This window comes from Saccostrea cucullata, unplaced genomic scaffold, assembly GCF_032062105.1.
Source record: "Saccostrea cucullata isolate Sc308-1 unplaced genomic scaffold, CSIRO_AGI_Scuc_v1 ctg596, whole genome shotgun sequence".
NCBI lineage: Eukaryota > Metazoa > Mollusca > Bivalvia > Ostreida > Ostreidae > Saccostrea > Saccostrea cuccullata.
The window spans coordinates 62,421-81,284 of NW_026919484.1; the positions used below are offsets into that span (position 1 = coordinate 62,421).

Sequence of the window (18,864 nt, forward strand, 5' to 3'; positions counted from 1 at the left end):
GATTTAAGTTTATTGTGTTTTGCGTTTATCATGTATATCGTCTATCTGGTTCTATCGTATTTGCGTTTATCGTGTATTATCGGAAACCTTTGCTTTTTATCTTTACCATAGGGAGAAACTACCGAGTTCTTCCGAGTTTATTTTTCGTTTTGTTAACTAAAATACCATTACTTTAATCAAGAAAGAGAAAAAAAAAGTTTATCCCTTAGTTTTTCATCATTTAAAGAAATATTAAAGCATAGAAGGAAAAGAATGAATAAATAACGTAATTAACTAATTATTTAATAAAATAAATAAATAAAATAAAAAATAAAATAACTATATCATGGTTAAGCAGAGAGTGATTATAAAAATTTAAACTCTATTTTCGGAAATGAAAAAATCTCTCCATTGGTCTTTTTAATTTATCAAATTGATTGATTTTTTGGGGTCAAAATTAAATATTATTAATATGATTTTCTTACATTACTAGAGGAAGATTTTCGGTAAGCCAGGTTGTATGCGTAACCCCCCCCCCCCAAAAAAAATGAATGAATAATAAGCCGGAGATTGATATGTATCTTTTTTTGTAAATACAATATTCATTTTTCCCGATTTATCGTTTGATAATATTATTCATGTGTTTCCGCCTCTGATCTGCATGTATGCACAATTATTTAAAGTATTGATATTACAAAAATCATAAGGCATAAGACATTGATCCAGATCATGCCTTTAACACTGATTTTGTCCGTATACTATCAACTTTTGAATTTTTTAAATCATTATTTAATTGGCTAAATTCCTTGATATGTCTAAATTTAAAAAAAAATCAAAATTACTAAATATAATACATGAAAATGCTCTATCTAATTCATCAAACAATAGCAGTTACTATAAAATAGAAGTGTTTTATCAATTTTATCTGGTATTAGATATCTAAAAATTATATTTACAGGAAAAACATGAAAAAAAAAAATTATGAATTAAAAAAAAAAAAATCATTTCCTTGCTTGAATTTTAAATAAAAATTCATAAAATTCAATTCAATAAAATAAAATCCCTAAACTGAATCCGTTCATTTATTTCATTTGTACAACAATGTTTCAATAATGTTTACGTAAATAATTCTTTCAATAAACTTAAAAAAAAAAAATACCGCACTAACGGTACATGCACTTTAAAATCATTGAGTTTTCTGTGTAATACAATCAAAATTAATTCTCGGAAACAGTTCCATTGATCGTAGAAAAGGGTGAAATGATTCAAACATTGAAAACTATGAAAATAAGCTCGCATTTTTTTTAAAAAAGTATTTTACTATTATAATAAAACAAAAGAAGTCGTCTGCTTCCGCTAAGACCATGAAAAACGAGTAAATACACCGACCCAATTCATAATACACTAATAACCGATTTCATTCCATGAAAAACGAATACACCGAATCATTCATAATACACCAATAACCGATTTCATTCATAATTTTAACTGTCATAAGACAGTAATACCCGCACTAAAGTGCTTGCCTCTAAATGCACACACCTTCAAATTGGGCTTTACCAAGGAAAAAGCCAATATAATTCAATAATTTACATAAAACATGTATTCATCAAATCGAGCATAATATGCTCAGGTGACCATGCGACCCATGAGCCTCTTATAGGTATTTCATATTCTTAATTCTGGAATTTTGTGTAATCGATTAATAATCGATTAATAATCGATTACAGTCAGTTTTGTCATGAAATCGATTACTTTAGACAATATCATCGATTAACAATTGATGACTTTCAATTTTCCTCCACCCTCAAATATCAAAGCGGGAAATAAATTACATATTATCTTGTATTGTTGATGATATCCTCTGATGTTTGAATTTATTTACGCAGTTTGGATTTGAACCTCCATATTTAATAACTTGTTGCAGAAATAATTTAATATTTTACTGTGATTTATAAGACTTAGTATTTGAACATTTTGCATGTTGGCAGTTTACACGATCCCTGTTTTATTTATTTCGAAAAAAATAAATAAATTAGAGCTCTTAACAATGAACATATAAACTCTATAATACCTTTAAGCACTACTAATAGCACAATTTATTGAGTGGATATAAATTGTTTTGAAATAGTATCATACATATGTATGAGCAAAGAGCAACGAAAGCTATGTATGGTATTTTGAAAAAGGGTAACCAATTACATCTTTCTCTATATGACCAATTGTATTTGTTTGACAAGATTGTAGTTCCAATTTTATTGTATGGTTGTGAAGTTACATTTGGTGCCGTGCCATGCCCTGGAATTGACAGGTGAAAGACCTGCCAGGGATGAGGCTGGGTTGGGGTCTTTGGAGGGCCAAAGACCTTTAAGGAGGGAGGAATGTGGCGGTCGGCCGGGTTCGATCGCCGGTGGCCAGATAGCTCAGTTGGTATAGCACCTGACCGGAGTTTCAGGGGGCCCGGGTTCGAATCCTGGTCTGGTCCGTTGCATTTTCTCCTCTCCCGTTACATATGGTAATGTTGAAATGGTAGAAAGAGTACATTTAAAATTCTGTAAAATGCTTTTTCATTTAAAACCAAGTACTCCAAATTTTATGATTTATGGAATTAGGTAGAGTACCTTTGATTATACATATTAAAACTAGAATTATTGCATACTGGTCAAAAATTTTACATGGAAAACAATCAAAATATTGTTTTTTAATGTGTAAATTACTTCGTGCAAAATTTGATAAAGGACATGAATCTAAATGGTTAAAGAATTTGAAATCAATTTTAGACAATTGTGGACATAGTAATATTTGGAATCAGAATCAATTATTTAATAGAACTTGGCTTATTAAAAGTTTGAAACAAAAATCACTAGATCAGTTTCAACAAAATTGGAATTCAACCTGTAATGATTCTTCAAAAGGTGCGACATATAATCTATTTACAAATTTACACTTTGGATGCCAATTTTATGTAGATAGCGGCTTAAGTAATTATAAGAAACAAATTCTAGCTAGATTTAGAACAGCAGACCATAAATTACCAATTGAAACAGGAAGATGGGAAGGTACTGAAAGAATTAATAGAATATGTCTTTTATGTAAAAATGATCTTGGGGACGAATTCCACTATATATTATCATGTGAAAAGTTAAAAGATGAAAGAAAATTGTATATTCCGAAATATTATTTATCAAGACCAAATGTTATAAAGTTTAGTGAATTGTTTTCTTCGAAAAATACTGGGCTATTAAGTAAACTTTGTTCATTTATTAAAATTGTAAACGAGAGAGTCAGACCTCCAGGTTAACATCATTGTAAATTATTATATGAAAATATTTGATTATATTAATAAGCACACTTTGTATATATGTTATATGTAATGCTCACGCATGTATGTATATATGTTATAATAATATGTATGATCTCTATGTTGTTAAAATAACAACGAAAGAGATGTTAATAAACTGGTAAACTGTAGTATAAATTACTATGAAGTTCACAGTTCACACCTCATTATCAGCAGTCAGGGATATCCCAGCCAATTAGCCAAGATAAACACAGTGACACTTAATACCTCCTCTCTTTTAAAATACAGACACTCATTGACAAAACAAGTAAATTTTGAATTTAAACATGGAACTGATTTTTCAAATTTAAACCACAAGCAGATATGATTAAGTATTTTCCTCTAATTTACTTTATTTAATTTAGATAAGGGGGGTTAAAATGATAGTTGCACATATGTCCCCCGCACCACTTGTTGACCATTTCCAGCCCAAGAGAGGGGATATACCCTCGAGGGCCCTTAACCCATCCCCATTGATAGTTTATTCAGGTGCCCAATAATGAACATGACAAATGAATGCTGGAAATATAACTCAAGCACTTGACACCACATGTACAACTACAGCCCCATTCAAAGATAATGCCTATAATAGCTGACTTTTCCCGTTTCACAATATAAAATAATGAAAAACATCAAAGTTCAGGTTAGCTAACTGGTCCTTTCTAGCCCCTGGGACCCTTTGAAACGTTGACAAGGAATACCCTCCTAAGACCCTTAACCCAACCCAAGTGATAGTTTGTTCAGGAGCCCAATAATGAATGACAAATGAAGGCTAGGAATATGCCCCACGCACTTGACACCACCCGTTGGTACCACTACAGCCCCGTTCTCGTAGCAGGGGATAATAGTCCTTTGGTCCTTCTTCCTTGCCCTTGATGATATGGTGGACACTTCATAAATCATGGGTATAATACCTGCCTCTAATATTAAAAATGCTCTTGGAACCACTTGGTGGCATCACCACCACTTATTACTGATAGCGGTAAATGATAGTCTTATAGACCCATTAAGTTGTCCCAGTAATACTGATCGAAACATACTCTCGTGTCATATTTCGGTTTACAATCGTTAGAGTAACCAAATCTCAGGTTAGTTTATACGCCCTGTCATATTTTTGAGGTCCCAGAAAGAGTTGAAAAGGGATTCCTCCTGAAGTAGTTCACCATTTCCTAGTGCTTGTTTGTTGAAGTGGATTCAGATGATAAAGTAATTTATTTCTTATTTTTTTAGTTTTAAAAAAGAAAAAAAATTATGCAGGTGAGCCTTCATTAATTGTCGCATTAATTATCCAATTTTAATCATATAAAATAAAGTACAAGAAGAGTACAGCGTCTGAGTACTCTCATGAGTTCTTTGATGAATTTCCTTATTGGCTGCTAGTTTCTAAGGGCTTAGTGGCTGCTGTTTTTGGCTGCTAGCTTCAGTCTGGTGCAGGAAATAGATAAGGAAACAATGTATGCCATTTGTATAATTCATATCAAGCAGAGATTATTCAAAAACATACACGAAAAAGAAAACACTTAATATAGCCTTCAGTATTCGACATTAAAATATCCTCGTATCGACGACATGTTATCAACAATCAAAGGTTACTCTAATTCATATGTCGACTCATGCAATACCGGGACTTGAAATTCAAACATGCCACAGAGTCTGACACATCTCTTTTATAGATGGATACATTTTACAGAAAAAAAATGCTGATGGTAACCTAAAAAAAACTTTACAGTTAATTTTTTCAATCGTCAGCATCCTGCATGTTTTGTAGAAACTACCCTTACCAACTGCACATGAAGTTTTTGTGTGCTATTTGAATTGATAAGAGCATGCTCTAGGTATGAACAATTACTAAAACGAAGAAGGTATTGACAATCAATATCAGGGTACAACGAGGATATCAAGAAATTGTATAAAGTAATCAATTCGCAAGTTCTGGATCGACACAATGATCTTGCCATTAAATACAATCTATCATTACACTTTTTGTCAAAAGCTGATGGACTTTTATATACCTGTTATATACACGTATACAATATCTATATGAATTGTTCATTGCTCAAGTATAAGTTCAGTTTATTCACCTATACCATCCTAATGGTACATGGGGTTATTGTGCATAAATAACATATATACATTATATACAATATATACAGTCTGGTCAGAGGTACATATACAATATAGAAAACATGACAGACGGAAAAAAAATGTAACAGTGGGGAAAACATATCAAGGAGGACAGACAGCAGCATAAATGTGATGTGACCGATCGGCAGGGAATGCTCCATCCTCCATGGCACCTGATCCAGCGTCTAATGCTTTTACAGGTCCATGTTAACTCTGGTACCGAGTCTACCGACATGTACCCTTTCAATCTACTTTATGATATACTTTATTGCTTGATTACTGGTTCATTATCCGAGACACCATATTTTATTTAGGAGAGAAATATTAGAAAGATTCTTATCTTTCATGCTAATTATACGCATTATTTTTATATATAAAAAAAAGAACGCAAAAGTGTACTTGTGCATTATTTCCAAAATTACAATATTATATTTTATTCCCTAATTAAAAAATGCATTTCCTGTATTAAAATGTTGAAGAGGTGTTTTATAATCTGTTAAACAAAGGAAGGAAAGAAGGTAAATTAATATTTAATTAGTTTTTAAATGAAATATAGGGAGAAAACGAATAGTATTCAAGCTCAGAAGTCCAGAAAACAATGCAAAATAAGAACAGAGCAAACAAGGACCTCAAAAATATCAGAGGTGGGATCAGGTGCCATGGAATAATAAGCATCCCCTGTCGACAGATCACAACCGCATTGACTTTGTGCTCCCTGTCATGTTTGGGAAATAACGGAAAAGTCCGTGTCAATCCCGTATCATATGTAAATAATGGACTAACAATTAGTACAAAAAACGTCAATTAGCATTTGACACGGTGATAAATTGTTTTGCTCAATATCATTGTATCGACTACAGAACTTACGAAATAATGACATTAAACGACAATGCTTATACATGTTTTCATGTTTCATGATTTATTTTGCTTTGTTTCATGCGGTAATCAGACAATAAATGATCTAAAATTATATTCCCCTCACTATAACAACTATTAAGCTGTCATCATGGCCAACACAATTATTATATTCCCCTCACTATAACATGTATAGCCAACACAATTATTATACTTCCCTTGGCCAACACATATATTTATTAACTGAATGGCCAACACAATTATATAGCAAAAATTGCGGCCAACACACATTATTATCATGAGGTAATCAGACAATAAATGATGTAAAATTATATTCCCCTCACTCCAACAACTGTTAAGCTGTCATCATGGCCAACACAATTATAATATTCCCCTCACTATAACAACAGTTAAGCTGTCATCATGGCCAACACAATTATTATATTCCCATTATTATAACAACAGTTAAGCTGTCATCATGGCCAACACAATTATTATATTCCCCTCACTATAACAACAGTTAAGCTGTCATCATGGCCAACACAATTATTATATTCCCATTATTATAACAACAGTTAAGCTGTCATCATGGCCAACACAATTGTTGTACTGAGGAGGTAAACAAAGGAACAGACCCAGAACATCAGAAAATCGACTGCAGATGAAACATCATTCCAGGAAATCTCTCGTCCATCGTCTATTGAATTTTTGGGATTCTTTTCATCTACCACATCTTCTGGAATAATAGTTCCTTCTTTATCCATTTGACACTTCCAAAATTTGCAGAGCGAAAATTTTACTAAAATTTTAAGAAATCCATTGACCTTTTGATCTTCGTCTCTGTGACGTAAGCGTAGTTGTATTGAAGAGACAATGAGTGAGAACCCGCCGATGATTATCTGAATACGCAGATAAGTAGAAAGATATGGCTTATTTTCGGAATTCGCCGGAAGTTCAGAACTAACGATAGTTAGAAAAACCACGAATCCTAGTGCCACTGTTGTAGAGTACGACATCTTCTCACCGGCGTCGGCCGGAATGATAAAAACAAGAATATTCAACGTCCCCAGAAACAAAATAGGAAAGACGATGTTACCTACGAAATGTGCAGGCTTCCGTCGAAGCTTTAGGGTGAATGTGATTAAGCTGTTAGAACCGGAATTATCTATAGCTTGGCTCGCAGAAACAATGTCCCACATACTGTTGCTCTTGTATTCGCCCATTTTAATGCTGCTTCTAGATGACGTAATTTTTACTTGGTGCAAATAATGCGACCATATTGTGAAAACGATATTGCAGGTTTGGGTATCAAACGGAAAGTACGTGACGTCAATAGAGCACTGAGACTCAAAGACCTGATAGGGCTTCCATTCGATGCTTCCATCACGCGAGACTATGACGTAATAGAACGAACCTCCAAGTTCCTTAAACTCAGTGAAGCCGTTTTTCAACACAAAATCCGGTTTCCACACGATGTTTTGGGGTAAAGTTAGGCGACCTACAGGGAACGGTGAGGTATCCCACGTCAGGAATTCGTCCTTCCACCTCAGCGTCAGATAAGCCGTGGTGACAAGTTTCTCATCTAACTCGTCTATTTTATTTTTACCCATTAAGTGAAAACCGACATCTAACACTGTGGGAGAATGTTGATCCACTGCCGGACGGAGAGTCTTGTCGTACGCATTGGTTTTAAACAGAAGTTTTGTCAAGTTTCTGGCCACATCTGCGGAATATCCTAACGTTACAGTCGGCAAACTCGGTAAAATAAAGAAGTTAAAAAGAACACAGCGCTGCCACAGTAGCATGGTATAATTCTTTTTGAATAACACTTATTAGAAAGAAGACATCCTAAGAAAATCACTTCATGACCATTGCTGTAATGGATCATCTGGATTTGAAATCTGCTTCATTGCAACACTGCTATATAAATTAACCTCACAAAGAGGATTTTAAATTTTGATTTTTTTCTCTACGGAAAGCACCGAGTTCTAATTGATCATCGAAACGTATTCATTACAGATCATGTAGACAGAACAATCCACAGAAAAGTCGCATTCTAATTTCGTCATAACCATTCAAGTGTTTCTGATTTTATTTGACAGTCCTATCATTCTTGGAGAAAAGTAAGCATTTTCATCAGGTTTACAAAAATGCTTACTTACTGATGAGAAATAACGTGTCTTGAAGGTGTATAATATTATAATAGTAATCCCCTGTTCTACAACCTTGATATGCATAATGACATATTTGTACATGATGAGTCAATACACTGAAGTGAACTTATTAAAACATCAAAAATGAAGTGGGAAAAATGAATTTCAATAAGAAAAATCTCACCAACCGAATAATTACCGGTATATGATATATTGTTAATTACTAGTAATACCTTTTATATAAATGATTGATATTGGGTAACAATTCAGGGTAATCGACTTTTTATCGTAGAAAATGAAGTCAACATTAACTATGGAGATATTTTTCAGTGCCTCAAGTGTGCAAGAATAAAATGTTTGTATTATATCATCATAAAAATATTATTACTGCATCAAGATTGAATATCTTTAAATTTAGAACTGTAAATTTTTATCTTACAAATGGTCAGATGTATATTACACATAAATTGATTAAACCCCTCTGATAAGTGACAATAATTTATTTTCAGTTCTTTCGGCGAAGTTTTCATGTTGGAGTCTTTTGAGTACAGGAAATATGCGTTGTTTGCAATGTAATGTCCATTACAGTCATGTCAATATATGCACAAGATAATTCTGCCTTCCGGAAGTCGTCCAATGTTGTATAAATGTCAATGTAAGGTCACCGCCTCATTGTAAACATATGTCGTTCTTAAACAAATATTAACTTTAAAATTTCTATGGTATGTATACAGATATACATGTGTCAAGGTCCCGTCTTACCATAAAGGATATTTTACATTAAGCACATTATTAAAGATCATAAAACGTTGTTTAACTATATTCAACGATTGAGTTCTTTGTAAGGCCATTCCAAGTTTTTTCCTCTGTTTAGCTTCCACCCATCTTTCAAAAACCTACCTACCTATTTGCAAAATACACACAAGCCAAAACATAAAACACAGGCTTAAAAGTCATAAAAATGACGCCGTTCAAATGATTTGATCTAACTAAACTGCTTTAACAGAGAAAATATCTATTCTTAAGCAAAAACAAGGGATTAAATGCTTAAAATACACCCAATATATCTTACTGTACAGAATTTGGAGAAAATGAAAAAAAAAATTAAAAATCCGACTAAATTAATCAATTTCAGGACTCCTGATGTGTGTTTTTTCTTATATAGGGTGTCAAAAACCAAGGCGCACGCGGACGCTAAACACAGAAAAAAATTTGGAATGGCCTATCCAAAAAAAAGATCCATCGTTCGGTTGGATTTTGAATGACATATTACATACCAATTGTTTAGCCATTGTTTATACATGTATATCAGATATGATTATTGATAAATCCATCTATACATTACCAATGCATGTAGAACCCTCGATGGACTGGATATGCCTTTTACTCCATCTAGGCGTCATTTACAAACTTAACCTTTTCAGGGTGCCTTTTTTCTTTGTTTTCGGATTTGTAAGGTTGGATGCTTCTTGAGATCAATCACTGATCGGTTTCCGTACTTTTGTCATTCCAAATTACAAATGCCTGTTAATCGGTTGATTTTTTATTGATGAAAAAATAGTGCATATATCAAAATTACAGCTCAACAAACTTTTTAAGCTCACATGGTTTTTCGCACAAATTAAGGTCACATTGTTGTAATAATAAAATACAATTTTGGAACTGTAGTACATTGTTGTAATAATAAAATACAATTTTGGAACTGTAGTACGATGGCATAACTCTTCATTATATTACATATATTATGTCAACCATAAATGTGTTTTAAAATTATTATCTTAAGTTTCCAAAGTGGATGTTTTAAAAGAAAATTTATAAATAAATGGTAGGATGTTTCGACTTTACGATTCTACCATAGGTTTTTACAAATTATACAAAACGAGCTTTCCTTGATCCCATGTAGTTAAATTTTTGTAATTTTTTTTTCTTAAAGGCGGGTATTTTTTAAAAATATTAGTTCATTTACCATACTCCTCTTGGTTTCGTCGAAATGTAGCGCCCAAAAGCGATAACATTGCAAAAGGAAACCACACTAAAGGGTAGGATAATGAAGTATTGTATATTTTTTTGAATAGTAAATTCCTTCTATGAAAAGGAAAATTCTTCTGCATTTACGGTTTAACACGTTCAAATTTTGCAGTGGGATGAATCTTTCATGATTCTAGATTTTAGAAATTGACTCCTAAAAATCCCACTTTATTAACATAGGAAGCAGTCAAACATATGGAAAATACTCTTACCACCCCGAGTTAAAAAGTCAAAATGTACAGAAAATACAAGTTACAGTAGCTGTACTATACCCATGTCTACGTTTCTGCCAAGAGCTATTGCTCTCAAAAGAACGGATAAAAAGAAAGTTACAATTGGCAAGAAACTACAAAAATTAAAATGCGAATAGTTGTTATTTTTCATGCATGAATATATCAAAGTGGTACCAATTGATTTGTTTGAATTATGTTTCAGTAAATGAAATAAAACTCAAATTAAGTAAACAAATACTTTTAAAATGTATTTTGTTGTCGCGATATACAATATTACATCATAACAATGTGACCTTTATTTGTGCGAAAAACCATGTGAGCTTAAAAAGTTTGTTGAGCTGTATACATATATTCATGTAGAGTCACGAATTGTTACTTTAAGTTGTAAGCCTGAACTAATGTATTGATGTATTTCTTCCAGTTGTGTTTTTGCTCTGGGTTTAAAGTTCCTAGATTGTAGATTGCATCAGCGGTTGTCTTGGCTGTCTGGTTCCTAGTGGGAACGGCGATGGCAAACTTTATAAAATGATCTGTCATCACTAGGATATTCTGTATGTTCCCTTTGGATCATGGGTCATGAAGGTCATGAAGTCCATGTAGACTAACTATAGTGGCTCTGTTGTCACAATGTTGACAAAAAATGCCTTCTGATTATCAGGTGTCTTAAACTTGATGCATCTTCCACATTCATCTATCCACTTGGAAATATCTGCATACATTCTCCAGCTAATGCTGTACGTTGTCTTGTCCCTTCCAAGGTGACTCATGTTGTTGTGTACATGTTGCAGCATTACTTCACTCTCTGTACATGGCATAACAAATTGCTTTTTTGTAGTATTCTCCCTGTATTTCCCTTATAAGTAAGTGATCTTTTAACGTAAGCCTCCTGAGGTTTTGGTGTTTTATAGATGGACATTTTACTTAAAAAGGATTTTGTAACCTAACAACAAACCTCTAACTTTTCAGTCGTCAACTTTCCTTATGCCACAATAGACCTTCATTACCTACAAACTGGATTTATATCTTTCAGTTTATTTGATGCCAAAGAGCATGCCTCTTTTTTTTATTTGATACCCAAGTTAGTTATTGACAGACAAGTTGATGAAATAAGAATATCAGTTTAATGTCATCATTTCGGAAATTCTATGGTCGATCCCACGACCTTGTCAACAAAAACAATCCATCATTTATTCAAATGCTGACTAACGTTTTTTCATACGTATTATTAATCTATTATTTTCCTGTTATTTCCTAATCACGAGAAGGAGCACCGGCTGGGTGTGTCCGGTCGTCAGGGGATACGTCCTCCTCCATGGCACCTTATCCCACCATTGATGACTTAGAAATCCTTGATTGCTTTGCTCGGAAATTTGTTTTGTAAATGGACTTTTGAACTTAATGACTATTCAAATTTATGGAAATTTCATTTATTAAAAGGATGTTTTTATGAACGTAACATTGGATAATAAAAAAAAAAGTTTGGCGATTTAAGAGTACATACACTTTGAATACACTAGAAATTTGAAAATAATATCGTTCTTATTCAATTCTTATCATAAACCCTTAAATTGTTTGTATAAATTAACAATTGTAAAAATTAAATTAATTTTCTATATATATTTCAAATGCCTTTGTAGATCACATACAAATTAAAACACACGTATTGCACTGAAAAGTGAAACAAAAAAGGCAAGTTGCTACAAATTAAAAATAAAGATTTAGGTTTTCTATACATATATTTAATATTACTGAAAAATTTGAAGAAGCAAAATAAAAAAAGAGTATTGATATTTCATTTTTATAAAATTCTCCATTATAACGTTTAGAAGAGGTCTGTGTTTGCTCTGCTTCAAATTTGCATTGTTTAATGGAGTTTGGAGCTCAAATACTTTTTGCGATCTTTATATATTTCTTTTTAAACATCCACTTCTCTTTAGTTATAAATATTAACGACCAATCCTATGTATCACCACTGGTTGGTTCCTTGTGAGCGTCACACCTGTCGATGTTATTCTTACGCGCTATATTACAACACTCGTTTTGATATTTTTTCAGTTGTTTTAAGAAATCTTCAATGGCAATATTTTCGTCAGTATGAATCGTCACTTCCCCAACCAATTTTTGTAGCACTGCTGAAATACTATCCACTTCTTTAACAAATGCTTTTTGTTGTAAATCTATCCATTGATTAAATACACGAATTTGATTTCTGTCAAATTCTTCAAAAAACCTGTCAGTTGTAAAGATGTCTGAGTCATATAATTTATTAAGGATATCCGTGAGGCATTCAGTCATATTTTCTCGAAAGTGAGCAATGGCGTTTCTATTGCTGAGTTTGTTGGACAGAACTTTTAGGATACCAACAGGAACCACGAACAGACTGGCAGTGATTGCCACCGGAAACCACAGAGGAATTGACAACGCTATACCAATTTTCTCACCTGGTAAATAAAAAGTACAAATGTTATCTTCCAAACAAGTTTCTTCGTATACAGAATAGAGTTGCATAAAAAGGATTTTATTTCCACAAAAAATCCACAAAGATTATAAATAGATGCCCTTATTTGTGTTGGTGGAAAACAATTTTTTGTTTTCAGAATTCAAATTAATGTTGAGTGTTATAAAATATTTTCAAGAATGCCTAAAATACAGGTAATTGTTTCTTGGAGGTAAAAAATTCAGTCAGTCGGAAGCACCAAGCATCTATTTATAGCACAGAATAGACAGCTAATATAAGAGTTCATCGTGTTCAGTTTTGTATCACTTTCGGATTCTATATTCTCTTTACCTTTGGTAAATAGTCGATTGTCCCCCTCGCCTTCCAGATCCAATGAATGGTTACCCACTGCTGCCACTGGTGCTTGTGCACTCCCCCAAGACGTGGCTGATGTTGAGGAACACACACTTTCACCAGAGTCTGTTAATTCCTGTTCAATGTTCCGTTCAAGTGACCGGAAACTACCAAGTGCTCTTAATTTCACTCTAGCGCATGCGTTCTCTACATCTTTCTTTTCCCGCCACTCAGTTATTTCTTCATTTATTATTTCCTGTAGTAAATCCACTGAAAAATGCATTAGGTTTTCATATGTTCGGGGCTTTAATATCGCTATTTTCTGTTCTAATTCTGCTTTGCATTCCTTTATAATTCTAGTGCATGTGTCTTCTGTCCGTAAATGATTGTGTAAATCCAAAGATAATTTTGTGTATATTTCAATAACTTCCCTGCAGTACTTTATTTTCGGCTGAAATGATTGAAACAAACAATATTTAAGAAGAATATAACCCAAACTATGAGAACAAGAGGCCCATGGGCCACACCGCTCACCTGAGAAGCTTTGACCATTCCGTTCTTTACCAGATTTCCCCTTGTAATACATATTGTGACCCCATCCTACCCAACTGATCATAATTTAAACTAGAGGTACAGTGAGCGATGAGCTCACTAAATGATACCCCCCGCCTCCATATCGTTATAATGGCAAAGTCCATGTTTTGCTGTGGCCGGGAAACCCAAAATATGTGTCTGATCAAAAAGTAAAATAGGAGGTGTACAATGGCAATATGTAATAAAGATTCTGTGAAAGTTGCATCAAATTTCATTCAGTGGTATGAGAGGAGTTGCGGATAAGAGATGGGTACCCCAAAGCGTAACAGACGGACGGACGGACGGATAGACGGACGGACGGAATTAACGATTACTATATACCCTCCCACTTTTCAAGCGGTGGGTATAACAATTTGAAATCTACACAACCATAGGATGCTTTGATTCAACATTGTAAAACTTTGATTCCCCATTGTGACCCCTCCCTACCCCTGGGGTCATGATTAGAACAATTTAGAATCTACACTACCCTAGGATGCTTCCACATAGGTTTCAGCTTTTCTGGCCCAGTGGTTGTTGAGAAGAAGATTTTTAAAGGTTTTTTCTATATATTTCTATGTAAAAAAAAAACTTTGACATTCCCCACTGTGGCTTAAAAAATCCCCGAATGTCTGATTAATGATATTTTTTTAACAATTTAAAGGGATATTGTGCTACTTTATTATAAACAAGCACCAAATGCTTCCACATAAGTTTCAGCTTTTCTGACCCAGTGGTTCTAATGAGAAGAAGAAAAGATTTTTCAAAATCAATAAAATAAATGTAAAACTTTGGTTATCCCCAGTTATGGCCCCGCCCATCCAACACGGGTCATGATTTTAACAATTTTCAATCACACATACAATTATCCCTATTAAAGAAATGCTTTTATAAGTTTCAGCTTTTCTGGCCCAGTGGAAAATTTTATGAGAAGAAGATTTTTTTTAAAGAATTTTCATATATATTTCTATGTAAAAAAAAACTTTGATTCCCCATTTGGTACAAAATTGTACATTTTGGGTCATGATTTTAACAATTTAGAATCTACACTCTCCCAGGATTTTTCCATATATGTTTTTTCAGAAACAAATACACATTTTTAAAAAAGTGGAGAGGCCCAGTGGTTCTTGAAAAAGACTTTTTTAAAAAATCCAAATGTGTATTTTTGTCCTTTTAAAGTCATCTGTATATTGTGAGGGGATAGCTTCATTTTAAGAATTTAAATTTCCCTGTTCAAGGATGCTTTGTACCAAGTTTGGTCAAAATCAAAGACATTAAATTATTTTTTTTACTTATGCAAAAACCATTTACTTTGAATGTCTGATTACCTCATGACAATTTTTTAAGTGTCAAGTTAGAGAATACTGTACGTAGTTTTTTTTAAATTTAAACAAGTACTGGGAATATGATATCACGGAAGGACAATGCACTAAATGTTTAATTATTTTTTGAAACATTACTATGAATTCACTAAGGAAAAACGGACATAAATGAAAAAGGATTTAACACTAAAATCAATAAAATAAATGTAAGAATCTATGGTAATGGCAATTATAACCTTCACAACACAAGTTGATGTTTACTTTTTTACAATCCATGTATCCTTTACAATATTTTGAATTTTTCAATTAAAATGTATATTTGACAATTTGTCATAATTATGCAAACTGTAATTGAAAAAATCGATTTTTGTAAAGGACACATCTGTATGCGCTATAAAAATGAGATTTTTTTGGCATGGAAAATTAAACATGACAAAAACAAAATCAGCAGTTCACTTCTGACATATAGATTCTAATTGATATTAGATATTTATATTTGAAAATTCAGAATTATGATCCTACTTTAATAAACTAATAATTGTGAATGAAATAAAATTTTATCATAGGAGTACTTTTATGTGTACTATTTTTGGCAATACCTACTTTTTCTATAAGCTCTTTAAGAGAAGACATCTTCTCTTCAAATTTCTTTTGAATTTTAATTCTCTCTTCCAGAGTTTTTGATATATTTCCACGATAAACGTCCAGTATTGAGTATATTTCTTTTAAAGTTCTTTCTAGCCATCTAAAATGAGAAAGAAAGTACTAAAGTGAACAAACAGTATTGCTTGAGCCCTTATTATAAATAAAAGTTATAATTTATTATTTTGTGCAGAACACCCTATTTCTAACTCCGATTCCAAAGTCTAATTTCTAATTTTAATTAATTACAAGCATATATTGGACTTACTGACATTCTAGTAGATACCTATCCTTTACCGCTAAGTTGATCAAACTTCGAAGTTTATCAATAAACTTCATTATACTGCTCAGAAGGGGGCTTTCCTTTCCGCCGCCTTTTCCTCTCCTATTGTAAAATAAACAAACACAAAGTCCACAAATTAAAAAAAACAAACAGTTTATATATTAAATACAAAATACAAGCCTACAGAATACAAAACGACTGTCACCTTTTTGACGCTCAGTCTTAACAGCTGATCTTCTTTGACCTCAATTCCATTTCTTCTTAGCCTAGACCGAATTTCCTCGAACACCCTTGTATCTTCGCACTCGTCCACCTGGTCCCATTTGTTACACACGTAAAGAATACAGTCTGGATTCAGTTCTGCGTCGCCGTCAACCTTCAGTTCTCTTACTCTTTTTCTTATCTTGAATAGCTAGATACACAGAAATGAGTGAAAACAAAACTCAACTAATATTTTATTTAGCTAAAAAGACAATGACAGTAAAAATATGTTCAAATTAATATTTTCAGGCAACAGGTAAACAGCTACACACACCACAATGGGTTCTTTACTTCAACTCTTAAATCTAGGAGGGGAAAGAAAATCAAACTGAACATTATGAAAATAATGTATCCAACCTTGTGTGTACCACCAGCACTGTCTGTCTTGATGATATAGACAAAAGCAGAAGCTTTCCGAAGATGATAAAACAGTTGTGTGTTATCATCGTCCTCCTCTTCTTTTATCCCCGGTGTGTCAATTAGCATAACATTTCCCTTGTAATATGTAAAGGTAACAAAGAAATATCTTGCTATAAGTTGGTATAATGTTTTTAAAAAAACAAAAATCTTGAAAGACAATCTTTCTCAATATAAATTTCCTGAAAATAATGACACAAGACGTTCATGGATTTATAATGAATTTTCAATTAAAAAGGCAGGGATTCTATTTCAAGGTACTTTTCATCAAGATAAAGAAGTTTCTTATAAACACAATTTACATTTAACCATTAATATTCCTTTTAAATGTTGCATTATGTTTGATCGGTATGACATTTTTATATATGGAAACCCATAAATTTTTATTGCAATTGGAAAAACACCATGGCAAAAATTTCATATAAGTGTACAATACAATTTAAAAGCTAATGCAATATAACCAAATGCTTTTTAATTTCAAATGAATGGAAACTTACTTTTAATGTATCTTCATTAAGAAAAATATCAACATGAGAGAGATCCTGATATTCACAATTTCCTTCTATAATATGTTTTAGCCTTGAAAGAGATTCTTGATCATCATCAATTTGAACACGTTCTAACACGTGACCGGAAGTGTCTATCAGATGCGCACTCTTTTTCGACGAATATCGCAGACGACAAGGGACACTCCTACTTTCTAAAACGGAAGTCGGGAGCACGTCTGTCCCGATCATGAAATTAAGTAATGAAGATTTACCAGATGAAATTTCACCTGAAATGGAACATCAATGAAATATATTAGCCATATATAAATGTATTTATTTCAACAAGAGCCAATATAAAAATTAAATAGCACAAAACACTTATTACTAACATGATTTAGTAAAAACCAACAAGTCTAATTTTATAGCAGTCATTTCTTGTGACAGTTTTTCACAAAATATTTGTATTACGATAAATATATTTATGATAAAACAGTAAGTTTCGGAAACTTTTTTCTTAGAGTTTCTTACCAGAAACAACAATCTGACAATACTCTTCAGCCAATTCAGTCCTTTTTCTGGTTAATTTCTCCAAAATATCACCGTGGTTCATGTAAATTGTTTCTCTAATTATTTTTGGAAGATTTCCCATTGAAGTAAATGTTGTTATAACGTCATCATAAAGTGTTCGAACATTCTCTCTGATCTCGGCTTCCGAGACTAACATAGCTTACGTTAATCTGATAATCGATTAGTCCTGAAAGTGTAAGATAAATATTAACCTTTAATATTCACTATAAGTGTATCAGTAATTTTTCATATATTTTTCAGACAGCCGTTTCCATGTTCATTTCTAGAGCCCCAGTTTGCTCTGCTATTAATATGTACAGTTAAAATGAACCATTTTAATTTATCTCTGCCAAATGCTGGTATATAATCTATATGCATGGATTGATATTTATTTTCACTTCTCTTTTGTTTGTAAACGATGCAAATATAGCAAATTCCTAAAATATTTTTAGAAAATTTAAACTTTGTATGATGGTAAAATTCTACCTTTCGTAAACCATACTTAGGTATAGAAATTAATCTAAATACATATTTGATAATAAAAAAACGTAACTGGTTCATTTTTTAATCAACGCCGTAAATCCGCAATTTTTCAGCCATATTTTAGAAAGGAAGCTATTGAGTTTGATCGATTTTTGAAAGCTGTTTGTTTCTCGTATAAGAAGTACTAATAAGACAGGTCCTAAGATTCCGCCTAAAAGATTTCTAAGACTCTACTTCAGTCAAAGATATAGCAGGCTTTGTGTTACTAGCTGCCCTTGATCACTTTTCGTTATCTGTACATTTGATGAATAGAGATGCTCTAGTC

The 18,864-nt window shown here is 32.7% G+C and overlaps 1 protein-coding gene and 1 pseudogene across 1 annotated transcript; both read right to left on the reverse strand.

Moving 5' to 3' along the window:
• Positions 1-6,873: 6,873 nt before the first annotated feature.
• LOC134232559 (neuronal acetylcholine receptor subunit alpha-7-like) lies at positions 6,874-8,103 on the reverse strand. Its single transcript, XM_062714553.1, has one exon. The coding sequence runs from the start codon at positions 8,101-8,103 to the stop codon at positions 6,874-6,876; it is 1,230 nt and encodes a 409-aa protein (XP_062570537.1).
• A 4,447-nt stretch (positions 8,104-12,550) lies between these two features.
• LOC134232544 (uncharacterized protein in xynA 3'region-like) lies at positions 12,551-18,213 on the reverse strand (annotated as a pseudogene).
• Between the last annotated feature and the right edge of the window lie 651 nt (positions 18,214-18,864).